At 34.3% G+C, this 16,578-nt stretch overlaps 1 protein-coding gene across 49 annotated transcripts in view; it reads left to right on the top strand.

Annotated features, from left to right (window-relative positions):
- Positions 1 to 16,578, top strand: part of RIMS1 (regulating synaptic membrane exocytosis 1) — a 316,131-nt gene that overhangs the window by 182,865 nt on the left and 116,688 nt on the right. For 25 of the 49 annotated variants that reach the window (XM_032104812.1, XM_032104768.1, XM_032104814.1 and 22 more), the window contains 9 exons: positions 105 to 215; positions 2,143 to 2,242; positions 3,672 to 3,795; positions 9,760 to 9,806; positions 10,856 to 10,968; positions 12,002 to 12,132; positions 12,453 to 12,624; positions 12,754 to 12,910; positions 14,126 to 14,197. In XM_032104812.1, coding sequence (XP_031960703.1) covers positions 105 to 215; positions 2,143 to 2,242; positions 3,672 to 3,795; positions 9,760 to 9,806; positions 10,856 to 10,968; positions 12,002 to 12,132; positions 12,453 to 12,624; positions 12,754 to 12,910; positions 14,126 to 14,197 — 1,027 coding nt within the window. Of the gene's footprint in view, positions 1 to 104; positions 216 to 2,142; positions 2,243 to 3,671; positions 3,796 to 9,309; positions 9,367 to 9,759; positions 9,807 to 10,855; positions 10,969 to 12,001; positions 12,133 to 12,452; positions 12,625 to 12,753; positions 12,911 to 14,125; positions 14,198 to 16,578 lie in introns of all 49 variants that reach the window. The other 24 variants (XM_032104808.1, XM_032104763.1, XM_032104765.1 and 21 more) reach the window with 2 other exon arrangements.

Consider the following 16,578-nt stretch of genomic DNA (forward strand, 5'->3'; position numbering starts at 1 on the left):
CTACTGTGACATGATGATACAGTAATTTTATTGGTTTATACATGTACATCTAAATACTGGGAGATGGCCACACTTCTTTAATTCCAATGCTTGTTTTTCAACAGCATCCTGTAACGTGGCAGCCTTCCAAGGAGGGAGATCGCTTAATTGGGCGTGTTATTCTTAACAAGAGAACAACCATGCCTAAAGAATCAGGTGCATTGCTAGGGCTAAAAGTAAGTATTACATGATTTATGTTCTAAATGAAAGGAAGTTCCACTGACCTTAGACATAGAGGTCTAATGCATTAAATCAGAGGACTCTCCAATCACATGGTCTTTTGACAAAAAAATGTATTCCTCTCTTTTAGTAAATTTTGAAAGTTATACAGATAAATTATGACTATAAATACATTTACTCCTTCTATACAGTCTTCAGTCATCCATGACAAAGGGGCTGAACTGTTTTGACTGTCTGCAAGATATATACTGCACATGGCAATACACTAATGGAGTACTGCCTTTTCTAGCTCTACTGTTTGCAATTTAGTCAAGTAATTCATCTTATAATCCACATACTTAAATGTCATCTGGATGCAAATGCTCACAAGGTTAGTGTTCAAAAGCCACACAGCCATTTGAAAACAGAAATTTTGTAGGAAGAAACTAAATATTTACACAAAAATTTGAAAAAACCCCTCTTAAATCATAGTAGAGGTTATATTAAATGTAATACTAGTTCATCCAGCACCCTGAAATTGAGATATTGGCAACACTGTCCAATTGATTTAAATCCCTAATTTACATTTGTAGCAGACTTTTAGGTTCATGTGTCTAAATTGCCAGAACACTGAAAAGAGAGAGAGTGCTGTTTCTGAAGCTAGCGGGGAATACGGTGGACCACTTCAAGCATTTCCCTCTCCGTGTATGTTTTTAAATCTATGGAGCAACAAAGATGACTGAGAGAATTTAATTTGGGTGTCCTTCCTTCTCCACTGAGAACAGAAGCAATGCAAAATCTGAAATATTCCCACCTTGAAGTGAGATAGTGTGGCATGGTAATACAAAAGATGAAAATAGCTTCACTCTTCTAAATGTTTAGTAGTCTATAGCACAAAGCTGATCTTTGCTGCCAGCAAACAATTCTGTTTGAATATCTGAGAAAAAAAGGTTGGTCCTAGTAGGAAATGTAGATTGTAGAGTTGTAGACTTTCTCTTTGATTTTTCAAGTTTCAGTTGTACGTAATACAAGCTAAGGCTCTCACTGATAAATTTTACACATTATCATGTGATGATATTGTTGGCAGATAGGCTTTTGGACCTTTTTTTGATATTAAAGCTCCTGCTATCTATTGTGATTGCAACTAATGGCACACTAATCCCTAATGAACCATCATTCTACTGTTCCATTTTATTATAAAACTCCACGGTGTTCCTGACCAACAAAAAAACCCCCCAAATCCCTCACCTGACTGGAGAGAGTAAAATAGTTAAAGGGAGTAGTAAGTCAGAAAGACTACATTTTCTTTGTATTTTATTTAAAATCTGGTCTCTTGAGGGAACTTGGTTTTTTTCCTGATGTTCCTGATCTCTGTAGCATGGAGTCATCTTCAAAAACAGATCTGTTCAGTTCTGTTTAACAAAAGCCAGAGGTTGCTGGTTTGTCCTGTCATGTTCTTGGATGAGAGTGCCTGTGTTTTAGCAGTATCAACATTCCTGTGAACTTGCTGCCCATATTTAATAGTAGTGTATTTGCTGAGTTTTCAGTTGATGTACCAACTGCATTTCGCGATTTCATACACTTGAACTGATGTGCACTTGCAATTTAAATTTGAGTACATGACAGACAATTATTTGTAAAAAGTGCATTTGCCAGGTTATTTATTAAAAATTGTTCTTTCTGCAACAAATGTAGATACTTACCAAACTGCATAAGGTTGATTAGTCAAACACAGTAAAAGGAATATCAGTTTTAATCATTCTGTGTCAGCTTTACTTCTTTTTGTCTTTAAGCCTCTCTAAAACCCAAATCGACAATAGATTTGTCTATGCACATTTCAGGTGTAATTTTAAAAATTATGTGAAAACTGGTTAGTCATTATATTTGTGTTCAATGCAATGTCTGGTTTGTGGCTTGGAGACTCACAAATTTGTGATTAACCAGGTTGTTGGAGGAAAAATGACAGAATTAGGACGACTCGGTGCCTTCATTACCAAAGTGAAGAAAGGTAGCTTGGCTGATGTGGTGGGGCATCTCAGAGCAGGTAAATCAATCAGTTGCATATAAAATATATTGTCTTCTAGTAATGGCCTATTGAATGCAGCCTTTAATTTATATCAACATTTGTCATGGGATATGGTAATATTTTTTAAGTACAGAACAATAATGTTATTATGAAATGCCATGGTTGCCTATGTTTCTAGTTTATTATGAACTCCAATTGCTTGGATGTATGAGCAAAACAAAAGACACTCCTGAGGAATTCTGGTATCAGGACTGAGTCTCACTGGTAAATTTTAGTTTCATAGATCAGGAGCTACTTATTACACTCTACAGAAGCAATGCAAACATTTTTTTTAAAACTGATGGTGGCAAACAAAATTCACATCACTAAAGGATGATACACTGCATACACAGTGGATTTTATTAGTGTTCCTTTTAGTGTTAACTGTTACAAATGAAAATGGAAAACAAGCCCAAAAAATGGTCCTAAATATGTAATTTCTATTAGATGTATATATTGCACTTACAAATGAATGGCTGTGCTAATGGCACTTTCCAAGCCTCTAAATGAAGTGAGAATTATGCACAGCATTTGGTTTTCAAAGTCACTTCTTAATGGTTTATATTTTACCATACCTCTAAGCAACTACTTTCCAAGTGTTGTCTTAGCAAATCAGAGTACCTAGGTAGTTCCATAAGAACCCAGAAGCTCCAAAGCCAATGTGTATGGCTTTAGGATAATAGTGTGAAGCAGATAGTAATAAAGAAGTAGAAAGGATGATGAGTCTCTAACAATATTCTGGTTTTTTTGGCATTTTTAATTTTTTCTTTCTTATCAAGTCAATACACATGGGGTTGATAGCACCAGCTATTATAGTTGTTTATAGATTTAAAATGCAGATTATATAATTACGGAAAATAAATTTGTCTCCACTGATCTTAAACTATTTGGGCTGAAATCCTAATTTTCTATTTCTGGTCTAGGTTTGTTTGAGGCTTTTTAATGAAAGCTATTTTTAATTTCTAAAAGTAGTTTTAGAACCAAAATTATTTCCCAGAAAAAATCCATTGTTTTGCTCGTTTCCAATGAGTGAAAGTCTGTTCATCTTGTTGTATGGGACTAGAACACACTAAAAAGGCATGGATGAGTCCTTGCTTTTAGCAAAAACCACTTTTATCCTTACAAAAAATGTCCAAAATTTGGGTAGTTGATAACACTTTGAGTAATTGCACAAACTTCATACATTTTAGTAATGGCAAATATGAAATCTTGCATGAGGAACAGAACATCCCTGTGCAAGAGTAAGCACTGGGAGCCAACCAGCTAGAAAGCAGCTTGGCAGGAAGTGTCTGAAGGTTTCAGTACAACTCTTTCATGATTTAAAATAATTTTTATGTTACTTGATAATACAAATTTCATTGCTTGTAAAAGAATATGAAAGTGAGATAAACTTCTCTTTAAATTCAAGGGGATGAAGTTCTAGAATGGAATGGTAAACCCTTGCCTGGAGCTACAAATGAAGAAGTTTACAACATTATTTTAGAATCGAAATCAGAACCTCAAGTTGAAATTATTGTTTCAAGGCCTATTGGGTAAGGCTAAAGACTTGCTTCTTAAGCATAGCTATTATTTCTGCTAATGGGAATTTTAAAGGGACTGTTTGTGAGTTAATTATTTTTTATTGCTTAATAAAGGGATACGATTCACTTTCTATTATTGACATTCTGTATAGTCCAATTTCTTCTCTACCATTTACAATCTTGTGCCTTTGCAGTGACGTATATGTATAAGTGTTGTTTTCTGTGTGGTCAAAGTACTGTAAAGGTTTTTGCCAAGCGGCAAAGGGAAATTGGTGGATTAGGTATACCTGTGCATGAGAAACTTCTGGTTTTCATGCTTTCAGCCTACTAGATCAGAATAACTTATAAAGGTCTCCATGAGTGGAGGGAAGCATTGCAGGACTCTAATAAGTCAATGCTAATAGGATTTTAAACAGGCCTTCTTTAAAGAGCTAAAAAAGGAAACACAAAACTTGTAATTGAAAAGACTCTATTTACCCTTAAATGATGGTTATTGAAGTCAAATGTGGAAGCAAAAAGTTTATTCAAAAATTAGCATTAATGTGTTATGTTTATAACTATTTTTATTTATTATGAACCCAGGTTTGGGGTTTTGTGACAACAATTCTTGTATTCTCAATTTCCCAAATAAACCTTATGAAGAAAATAAAATCTGTTCAAATTGATAAAATTAGGGAGATTGGCCCTGCATTATTCATAGTAGTTTTAGTGATACCAGGAATGTTTTGAGCTAAGTCATACAGCACTGAATATGAATAATTTATTGTAAATTCACATTTACCTTACGAAACAGAGCCACATGATTAACAATAAAAGTGATTCTTTTGAATTTGCTATTTTCATCTTATAATTTTAGCTTGTCTGAAATATGATACTTTTTCAGTTTTAGAAACAAAAAACTATTTGTTTTCTTTCTGACTAAAATATTCCTCTTTTACATTGTGATTATTGATTTTGTCTGTACTATGTGAGTGTAGCTATATTTTGCAAATAAGTTTTGCCTTTTTAATGGCAATCTCTATTAAAAGTACTTAAATAAAATTGACATTAATAGGTAATTCCACCTATCACTTTGACCTCTTAATGGAAAATGAAAGTTTGATGCAATAATGGTGGCTGTTAAAACCTAAAATTACCATCCGATGAAGACTGTGGGGGAGTAGAAGCTTTATTTTGCATTTTTTAGTCAGATAGATTAAGAGATATTCTTAAAAGAAAATTGCAAATTCAGTCGTACGTCTTTGTTATTGAGAATAGCATGCCTTAAGGAGATTTTTGGAAGTCTAGTGTTTATATTTAAATCAGCAAAAAAGAAATATATTGATACCAAGCACGACTTGGACTCCACATCTCAGGTGAAGAAACACAGAAATGGATTTGTACAACTGTACAACTGATGTAAGAGGAAAGTGCTAGATTAGCATTTTAAACAATGGACTTTAGATATATTTATTGCTGTCAATATAATTACAAATGTTGTGTGCCCTTAACTTCTAAGATAACTTCAGTATTAAACCAAATATATTCTTTTAGTTTACAAATTTGATAAATCTATTAGTTTAGAGAAGTTAAGTACAAGGTAACTGCATTCCAGTGACACATTCCTGAAGAAAAACTGAGAAAATACCACCCTTTTTTTGAAGTGTGTTTAAAGTCAAAGAATGTTCCTGAATCTGAGCAGTGGATTTTACACTAGAATAGTGCACCCAGAAGTAGTACCAATAAAATGTAAAGTTTTGCTTTGGATGACCCGTGCATATTTTTTCAATACATAGGCAGAAATAGAGCACATCAGGTGTTGCTTTTATTTTGAGGTAAATGGAGTCTTGGCATGGAGGTTTTTACAAAATAGAACAACATTATTCTTGTAGAGTTATGTCTCAATAGATTTTTAAAAATTTCTTTTCTTTTGCTTGTTTTTTAGGGATTTTATGAGAACAGATAAATATCTCTAGAGCATAGAACTTTGGAATTTAAAGACCGTTCCCTTTTATCCTGCAGTAATGAGTCAAAGTCTAGTTGCTTTATATCAGATTGGTATTTACCTGTCTGTCATCTGAAAATAACCAAAAGTTTCAGACATTGTACAACAGAGGAAATCCTGGTAGTAGTTATCAAAAGAAAGAGCATGCTGCACATGATTTTCTTTTTCCTTTTTTTTTTCTTTTTTCTTAATAATTATGATACATCTAAATTGTGTTGCATAATGGAAGATGGTTTGCTTACATTAACAGATTACTTTGATTTTGTCCATAGCTTCACTTTGTCTTGTTTTCCAAACTGTATGATAGTTTCAAATTCATGACAGGGAATTTAATTTCATCCCATCCAGCAAATCTAGTATGGCAAAGTTTGGTGGGTGCTTTAGGTGCTGACTAAGCAAAATTGAAGTTGCTTGATACAGCATTAAGTGATAATCCATTACAACTAAAATTCCTGTGAGGGAATAAGTTCCCGAAAGGCCTGAAAATGGTATTTCATCTGCATAATTTAAGTGTTTTCATCTCTCAGTATTAATAATGCAGATAATGTACCAGCACTTTTAATGGTCTTGATTTAAAAATTCCTAGCATATTAGGTCTAAAAAGCCCAAATATGACATGGTTTGCCTTAAGTGAATAATGGAAGGACTGTAAGTCCACAAATTAGACTGCCCACAAATTAGACTGCCAGTTACAAAATTGTGGTCTAAACAATTTGCTCAATCTTGTAAATTTGGATTTCTGTGTCTACCAGCAAATGTAATTTTAAGTAATGGATAATTTAGGATGTTTATTAGAGAAAAATGTGAAGCACATAACACTATTAGCAGCTAAAGGCATAATAACATAATAATAAACAGTATAACCGCACTAGTACCGTGGAAACTCCATAGAAACTAATTGACACTAATTCTAATGGCTGCAACACAAGGTGGATAAGGAACATATAAAAAGTAAAATTAATGGGTTGGCTATCTCAATATGAGGGGAAGAAGAATTACCTATGAATATGCATACAATGTGAGAGGTGATTAACATAGGACACCACAGAAAATCCTCTGGCAGTATGCTTTCTGGAGAAGAAACATGGCATGGTAACTAACTCACCATCTCTTGTGTGCTCTGTGGGATAGTGCAGGTAAAACAAATGTTTTTTCATTTGTCTCTGTTTTCTTTGTCAGATGCTAGCTATCTTTGCTGAGATTTCCACAGATAATGCTGCCAAAGCCGTTGTTTTTCTGATATGATTCAGTTCCTCTGTGCAGGGACTGGTACTGTGCTCTAGGTCCTGGCAAGGAGATTGAACCTCCATCATAAACCAGGCAGTGCTGAACTCCAGAGAGCTGCCCAAGTAATGTAATTAGTGCAAACTGCAGATTGATCTACAGGGTCTGATGGGAAGGAATGGTTTTTAAAATAGCAGGATGAGCACCGGGGAGAGGTACTCAGAAACTCTTTAGAAACTCTGTGGGGTATAGAAGATGATACATCTGTTCCAGAACAAGCTAAAAGGTGTAGGTTACAACCACATTTGAATTTGTTTTGTCTTCAGTGATCAACCTCTTGACTATATCCCTCAGGGAAATTATAGCTGTTCCTGTGCAAAATAGTGATTCTCACAGACCATATATCTGCACAGAGTAGTTTCAACCTAAGGTAGAGTTTGGTCTAGCTTATGTATTCATTGAGGTGTGGAAGGATCAGACACAAGATAATCATATGTAATATCATGTAAGACCACAAAGTACCTTTGTCTTCCAAGGTAGAGATAGAAAGACAAAGTTTGAAGTTGGTAGCTCTTTACTGGATATGTGTCTGACACTACTTTTCTCAAGTTCATATTGCTCCAAAAGGGGAGTAAAATTTTGTTACTGTATTAGATAAGCAGTTTTGCAACTTTTCACTTTGTTTTTCTTTGACTAGTCTAATTTTGAATATTTTAAGTCATGAGCTGTTATTTCTTCTAGAGAGCTTTTTTGTAAATCGTATGTCAATATTTTCTGCAGTGCAAAATTAAAAGCAGACTAGATATGACTAGTTTTCTTACATAAAAGGCTTTAGATTATAGTTTCCTTTTAGAATGTTCATTCTCTAATTAAAATGCCAACCTTTAATCCTCTTGTAAACTGTGTGGATCTGTTTCTCATGTTGATTTATTATTAAATTTTTCTGCATTGGTCGTAATAGAGTGACAGTGCCTTAGCATAAATGTGAATCAGTTATTAAGTGCTTATATGTGTAATTAATATTTGAAGTTTATTTTTAGCCTTTTTTTTTCTACTGTATTTTTGGCAATACAAGAAAAAAAATCCAAACAGAATTAGTTTTAGTGTCTTTCTTTAAGCACACCAGGATTATACAACCTGAGACTGTAGGTGGCACTTTCCATGTTGAAACACTCCTTGCACATGTGAACCTTCATTTAGATATCCTAAAAGTGATGTTATTACAAACAGTGCTATACTTCAGATGAGAGTGTTCATATTCTAGCACAAGAAAATATTGCAAACTAAACATTGGATTGAACAGAAAAATCTGTTTGATTATGGTAAGTAAATCCTTCAGACTGATGAGGAATGCCCTGGAAAGTCTGACCTGGAAAAAGAGAAAATGCGTTTAGAGAAAGAAGTCTGCACAGCAGCCCCGCTGAGCAACAGGAAGTTAATCTGTTCATATGTTTGTAAAGTAGTACTGTGCCATGTCAAGAATGACTAACTCAGTTATAATTCCATGTGTTTGAGAAAACCACATTATTCTTGTCTCATGAAGTCAAGACAAGGAGAGGTACATTCTTGTTTAGTGATGTGAGGTTTAAGCTGGTTTGAGCCATTAACACACAGCTGAAATAGTCTATTTTAAAACACAGGCACCATAAGTTTAAATTGCAGGACATGAAAAGTGAACTTAAGGCTCAGTGATTGGGCACTGTTGCATTCCTTTTCTGATATAAGTGTCTGTTTCTTTTTCATAAGTGAGTTTTTTATACCTAGGAGTCTTAGTTTTATTGACTTCCAAGTCAGAAAGATTTCTGTGTTTCGCTGAGCAGACAATGTCTGAATACCTTTAAAATTCTCAACTATAGACTTAAAATCTTGTAAATGTTCTTCAGAAATGTTACTGCAATTCCAATTTTGGATTAGTCTGTGTGGATGAAAATACATTCAAGTAATTCACTGAAGACTTTTGTTTCCCTTTCCCTTTCCCTGCTCTGCTGCTTTGTTAAGATTTGTACAATACGAGGCGTTTCTTGCCCTTGTAATGTATTTTCAATGATGGCTGAAAATAGAAAGAGCCAGGAACTAGCATCATCCAGATTTTGATGGAAGAGTAAATTTGGTGATGGGAAAATGCTGATAGATGTGTGTGGACTTAAGCAGTTTATCTTGCTTATATCTGTATATGTGTTGGATATGTATGTGTTGAAAAATGTCCATACCCAATTGTTATATGGTTTGATTTTCTTTTATCCTTTGGAGAAATGCATTATTCTCTTGTTCATTTAACATTGCTAATGCTCTTTATTTTCCTTTCTTATCATTGTAAGACATTTTCATCAGTTTCATTCTCTGAACTCCTTGAGACGTTTATATAAAAATTACTAGTGAGTTAATCTTTGTCTTATTTTTTGATTTTTGTTCCTCCAAAAAATAGTTGAACAACCATAGCTGTACTTCCTTTTGCCACCTTTCTCTTCCTAAAAGCTCTCTTTCTTTATTGTTGTGGTTGTAAAAGTATCATGTAATCCATCCACAATGTTAACATTGTAGTGCTCATATTGTTATACCTGCTAGTTCCTTAACCTGAAGGTAGTTTGCCTTGGTAAGATTTTCATGAATGCTAGTGGAAAGTATGTCTTTAAATATTTCCTCTTTCTTCCTTGTAACCTGTTAGAACAGAAACAGATCCATGTTTCTAAAAAACTGTCCCAGCAATGTATTTGTCACAGCCGAAGGTTGTCTCTGTTGTTTCTAATTACTATGTATTCACATTTTAGTGATATACCACGGATTCCCGAGACTTCCCACCCCCCATTAGAGTCTAGTGAGTACACACCTTGTTTCTTTTCTTTAAGCATGATCTTGTACCCAGCACAATTATTTCAGCTATGAAATTTCTAAAAGATGATCTGTGGAAATCACATTGGCTCTGAGGTTTTTGGATGACAAAATTCAATGGGTTTTGGTCATGTGTGTTAAATTTGAAGCAATATGGATGTTATTAAGCATATAAAGATTTCAAGTGTTAGCAGAATTCTATATTTTTTTATTCTATATCTTGTGTTGTTAGTACCAAACTAATCATTTACGTCCCTTAACATAAGAGAGAAAACAGGTGTAAGGGACTGCCAAAGTTAAAAACGGTGTCAGGACTTCACCTCCTGCACCATCCAGAGTAAGTCCAGAGTTCTTGTTTCTCTTTTTTTTTTACCAAGAAAACCTTGGTTAGGTGAATTTTTTATGCATCATACTTCAAAAGACTGGTGTTCTTTTTAACTATGCCATTTGAAAGTTTTCAGCCAGAGTATTTGAGGGCCATGGCTCCTAGTCCTGTTCCATCTGAGCCTTTCCTGACATGCAACTAGAAACCTTCCTTGGGACAGGGAAGGTGTGTTCACTTGTCACAAGCTCATATCATTGGTGAGGGCTCTTTTTCTCTGGTGGAGATCTGATGATGTCCAGCAGTTGCTGAAATATCCTCCATGTGAGATGCATGTCCTGCCTGTCTTCCTATTAAAGTTTCAGAGGCTACCAGGAGTATAATCCATACAACAGATGTGGTTTATTCATCAAAGACTTAGGATTTTAGAATGAGAGTAGTTTTCGTGGGAAGGGAGATGTGTAATTCGGTCAGAGAACAGTATTTTATTTAAAACACTTGCTATGATTTGTCAATGATGTTCGAAGAACAATTTTTTTATATGCTGTTTCAAATGAACCAAAAAATGACAGATTTAATCTGGGATGTAGGGGTAAACAAGCACTCTTTTCACTATGCTTTCTACATCAGCTTTATACAATTCAAAGAAAAAGCAGTTCGTAAGTTACCCATATTTTGGATGGTAAGTTCATGTGTTTCTCATGCGGTTTTAGGTTCAAGTTCTTTTGAATCTCAGAAGATGGAAAGGCCTTCTATTTCTGTTATATCTCCGACTAGCCCTGGAGCCCTACGGGATGCACCTCAGGTCCTACCAGGGCAGCTTTCTGTGAGCATATTTTGTTTTTCTTGAGTTCTTAATGGAAATCTGTGAAGTGCTGGTCCCTCAGCCCTGCACATTTCCAAGGTCTGTTGGGAGGTCAAGAGAAATGTTCACTGTTGGTAAAAATTAACATGTTTCAAGAGTTTTTTGACACCCTCTGTATGCACTAACAAGCCATCACTGTAATAATAGCAGACGTTAGAAATTGTTGTTTTAATACACCCAGGAGTGCAGGAATTTACGTTGAGAAAAGCCCGTTAAAGTGCCTTGAAACTTGTCATTTTGTAGCTTCTGCATTGAAAATAGTGACTTTGCTGTACATGTCCAGTAATCTGCAGATAACAAGCATAGTATCCCTATTTTCTTTATGGGAGAATTTAAAGAGCTGTGTATTTGTTAAGCATTACACTGTTTAGTAATGCATTTTAATTTAGATACATCTTGGAACTTTCTTGTAATACTAATTGAAGTCCTGCTTATTAAATATACTGTAAGTACTTAGACTACTTTTTCTACGTTCTTATATTCTTTATATTGATCATATTAATTCATAAGTATACAGCAGGCTTAAAAATTTCCTAATATTATGATTCCCTTAAGAAATGATGTAGCTGTATATTATTGTTTTCATAAAAACTTTTGAAAGGGTTATAAATCTGAGTAGATAGATTTCAACTATGCTTTGAAATTAGATGCAGTCAGAGCTTCCTATTTAATGTAGCTTTTAAGGTGCAGAGCTAAGACATGCTGGTTTAAGTGCACTTACAGATCCAAGATTATGCAGTGAGTACAGTAAACAATGTAAGTATAATCAGGCACCATAATTTTATTCAGCTGTGATAAATATAAGTCTTTGGTATATACCATCATCTTTTCCAGCTAACCTAATTAAATATTAAGGGATTTGAAATGCAATATATCTCATTGTCTCTGGGAAGAAAATCAGTGGTTACTTTTACATTGTGGTTATTTTTGATGCAGTCTGAAAATTCTGTTTCTTCGTTTTCAGTAATGTTTTCTGGTAACTTGATTCCCGTAGGTTAAACTCTGGTATGACAAAGTGGGACATCAGTTAATAGTAAATGTTCTACAGGCAACAGATTTGCCACCAAGAGTAGATGGACGCCCCAGAAATCCCTATGTAAAAATGTATTTTCTTCCTGACCGAAGGTAACACTATTCCAGTTGAGAAAATTATGTTTTAATTTACCATGTATTGAATCAACTTTTATTGAATGCTTATTAAGAACTCCTTTTTATAATTTTGTATAGCTAGATTAATTATAACAAAAAATTGCACTTGAATCATGCAAATCAGTATCAATTTAACTTTGTGGTCTTATGTAAGAATGTGATCACTTTGCAGAAAATGCTTTTTTCATTTAGGCAGTATTGCCTAAGAGAGAATGAAAACAGTTAAGCCCTGATGAATACATGGTATTTTCTGATTTATCTCTAAGAATAATTTACAAAAAATATTTATGTTTCAGTGATAAAAGTAAAAGAAGGACCAAAACAGTAAAGAAAAGTCTAGAGCCAAAATGGAATCAAACTTTTCTCTACTCACATGTACATCGTAGAGATTTTAGAGAACGAATGCTTGAAATTACTGTATGGGATCAGCCAAGAGTACAAGAAGAAGAGAGTGAATTTCTTGGAGAGGTGATGCATACAATCACATTTCTTCTGAGTTCATTGTTTGGTTTTGAATACATATGCATATATATTTTGTATATATGTTTCTGTGTGTGCCTTCCAAGTAAAATTGAAACCTGATGATTTTTCTGCTAGATTCTTATAGAGCTGGAGACAGCACTTTTAGATGATGAACCACATTGGTATAAGCTACAGACACATGATGAATCTTCACTACCTCTGCCTCAGCCATCACCATTCATGCCAAGAAGACATGTTCATGGTGGAGAAAGCACTAGCAAAAAATTACAAAGTAGGTCAAAATTCCCTTAAGGTCTCTTAAATTTTAAATCAGAAATGCTGGATATGGTGTAATGGTATTTAAATTCCTAATAAAATAAAAAGATACTATTTCATAGTCTAAAAATAATGAAAATTTGTGGCAGAAAGTTGATTTAAATTATGACATTATGACATGTCAGCCTTACACCTGTGATGTATAACTTTCAAGTATGTGAAACCTGCTGGAATTGATTTGGCTTTCAATAGCAAAACTAAATTGTTCAAAGATTTCTTTGCATAAATTTCCTTTTAAATGGAAAGATGAAGTTTATAATTATGGGATACTTTAAAAAAAATTAAAAGTATTTTATTTTTAAAAAAGAAGTCCTTAAAGACTTACAAGGCTTAAAAGCACTTTTCATCATAAAGTTAGTGTCAACCTCCAATATGCTCATTAAAATGTAGGAAAGAGAAATTGTATTCATGTATTAGGGAGGTACAGTTGTTTCAGTGAGTCTGATTTCAGGTTTGTATGAGGCATATTAAAAGAAGGAGGTACTTCAACACTGTGGCTTCTCTGTTCATTTAAATTAAGATTTACTTAGAAATATGAAAGATACAGGGGATTATTTTAAAATACATATTCAAGCTATTTTTCTGATTTTTCTAAAACATGGAAGTCATTCAGTACAGCCAGTGGGTAGGAAATTGGTGCACATTCAGGAATGAACTATAAATATGTGATACTGCTGTAATTGCTGCATAGATGCCCAAACGGAGGATATGTATATAGAGAGCAAATTAAAGGTTAGTTTTCCTGAGATATTTGAGCTTTTCTAAAAGCTGGCAGTGCTGTTTCCTCTTCCTCTCTCTCACCATATGCTGCCTCATCTCCTTTCCTGTTCAGCAAGCTGATTCAGCGTATTCACTGAAATAGCACAAAAGTGGTTTTTTTCTTTACTTGAGTTTCGCTTTTGGAGGCTTAGGGAGATAAACTATTCTAGTAGAGGATTACTGAGGACTTGAGGGGAAGAGAAAGGGAAAGGAGGCTGCAGCAGCTGTAAGATGTTAAATTGGCTCACCTGTCTTCTAAAGTATCAATTAGTAACTGCAGTTGAGTTCTCCTTCTCTATTGTTTTGACTTAAAATCATCTTTTTGGTTTCATTATTATGTTAAATGATCATATTCTTTCATTTTATAACATGACCAGATGTTTAGGTATTTGTTTACCTTGCTGTTGTGCAGGATCTCGGCCAATCAGTGATAGTGACATCTCAGATTTTGATGTTGATGATGCTATTGGAGTTGTTCCTCCAGGTGCGTGGATGAACAGCATGGTCCTGCTTTCTTTTTCTTCTTTTTTGGTTGTTTTTTTTTTTTTTTTTCTTTATAGCATTTTGGAATATTGAGGATACTGTTTTTGGAGAGTGCATTGTGGAAAAAACAGTTTTCTTGAGTATTCCATGGTAACTGTCCCATACCTGGTAAATTAAAAGATTCTACTAGTCATTCATTTATATTTATTTTGCATATCATTCTTCATATGTGAACCACTGGTTGGTTCAAATTGGTCAATTTTCTACTCTGTAATGCTTCAAGCATTATTTAAAATCCAAATTAAATTTAAAAGACCTCCCACATTTTAAAATAGTTAAGATTTCAGGTTTTATTGAAAGCATTTTTTTATTATTTTGTTTCTCACTTGAAACTTAGCTATAATGCAGTCTCCCATGGACTCTATTGAGAATGCATGGCTATAGATTAAGATGCATGTTGCATGGCTGTATCTTTTATAGTTTTCATAAGCCTTCATGAGCTATCATTACCCTAAATGTTCATAAATATATGCTTGTAGAGACTGTCATGGTTTGACTTTTAGTTAGGCATTCCTACATACTGAAAATCTTGAGGATTATCTTGGATACTGCATTCTTCTAGTTCGAGTTGACTGTTGCCACAAGTTAGATAAATATGTTTCCCAATTGTCCCAAGCTAACTGAAGAGTCACTATGTCATTGCAAGCACTAAATCAGTTTTTCTGTGGATCTTCGTGATGAAAACCACTGAATTACATCATGGAGGGATTCAGGAAGCTTTTTTTATCTTCATGATCTGTGTTTAAAATAATCTCACAATTTATTGTTATTTATAAATAATTTGTGATAATAACAATTTTTATATTATTCTATAACAGTAAAAGTAAATCACTAATTTTATTAACGCAGTATCATCTTGATGTTAACTGAGAAAAATTCTCCTTCCTTTCATGCTGATTGGGTTCTTTTCTTACTTTATATGCTTTGCACCTCAGTTGCTAAGAGAGAAATTCATTCATGTATGCCTGGTTATGATATTTGATGTTTTTACATTAGGAGAGAGAGTGAGCATTTAAAATATAAATAATAGGTTCTAAATATTTTTCATGGGTGTTTTCTTTTTTTTTTTTTTGTTTTTTGGGGTTTTTTTGTAGTTAACAATGTAGATACTGGTATGTCTTTGTAGACTTACTTACATTTAATTAAATGTTCTATTAAGAACTGCGGCTTTTTTTCAGCTGCCAGTCCTTCCATGCATCCTTTTGAAAGAAATAATTTTCCACCTAACAGGAAGCATTCAAAATGGTTCAGTTGAATGTATTGGACTTTGTTCACGGGGACAGCATTTGAGTAACTGATTCTTATTGAAATTTCTTTGGACTTCATGCTCTGGTGTGCCTTTGATGAATGCACAGATCCAAACTTTCTCTGAGGTCACTGTAGAAAATAGGAGGGTTTAATCTTTATAACTGGATTTGCAATGATCTGAGAGTCTGTAAGTTAAAAATTGAAGGGCATAGTGAGGAAAATCCTTCTGAAGTCCACCTAATCAGAAACATTCTACTAGTTCACCCAACCAAGCACAAATTTGTCCATTTTGAGTTTCATGGACACATTTGTTTGGCAATTCTAAGTGGAGTTCATCTGTTTGTGATTCCTGTGTGAAGTGGATATACATATAAGTGTGTGGGGGTTTTTTGCATATGCAACCTGAATTCTTAAAAGAAGTTAAACTTTAGGCACACAGGGACAAAGAAAATTTGATTCATCAGCCACAAATCTGTGAAAGCAAAGACAGTGTATGGAAATGCGTTTTGCACTAAGACCTGGAAAAGGTTTCCAGTCCCAATGTCTGTTGGATTCTTTGAGAACCTTAGGCACAGAATCACTAATGTGACTGGAGATCAAGTTCATATATATGCCTTTCTACCCTCCTGTCCAACTTCCCTAACTTCCCACACTGCTAAATTATTAAGACTTTGGGCTACTCCCTTCGTTTGCACTGAATGAATAGTGCAGTATCTTCTCCATAAAACAGGCTCCTCTGTCAAAACTAAGTTCCATGCAAGTTCCTTGGTGTTCTGCAGGGCCTTTACCTCCTGCCCTTCAATATTGTGGTCCTTACCAGAGTGCACCCCAGCTCTTGTCTGGTTCATATTTCCCACACATACTCTTGCACAGTGTGCATATGGGAAGGAACAGAAAATATCCGTATTTCCCCGTAATGTAGTATGGTGATGCACCATTTTCGAATAGCCTTTATTGGCTTCAACCAGATTAGTCTAGGTTTAAGATACTCTATTCTCAAGAGAAGAAAGAATATCAAAATTGAGTTTACAACATTTGACGCATAAGAAAATATTTCCCTTTAAAGACTTGTCT

Source organism: Corvus moneduloides, chromosome 3 (assembly GCF_009650955.1).
Source record: "Corvus moneduloides isolate bCorMon1 chromosome 3, bCorMon1.pri, whole genome shotgun sequence".
Lineage (NCBI taxonomy): Eukaryota > Metazoa > Chordata > Aves > Passeriformes > Corvidae > Corvus > Corvus moneduloides.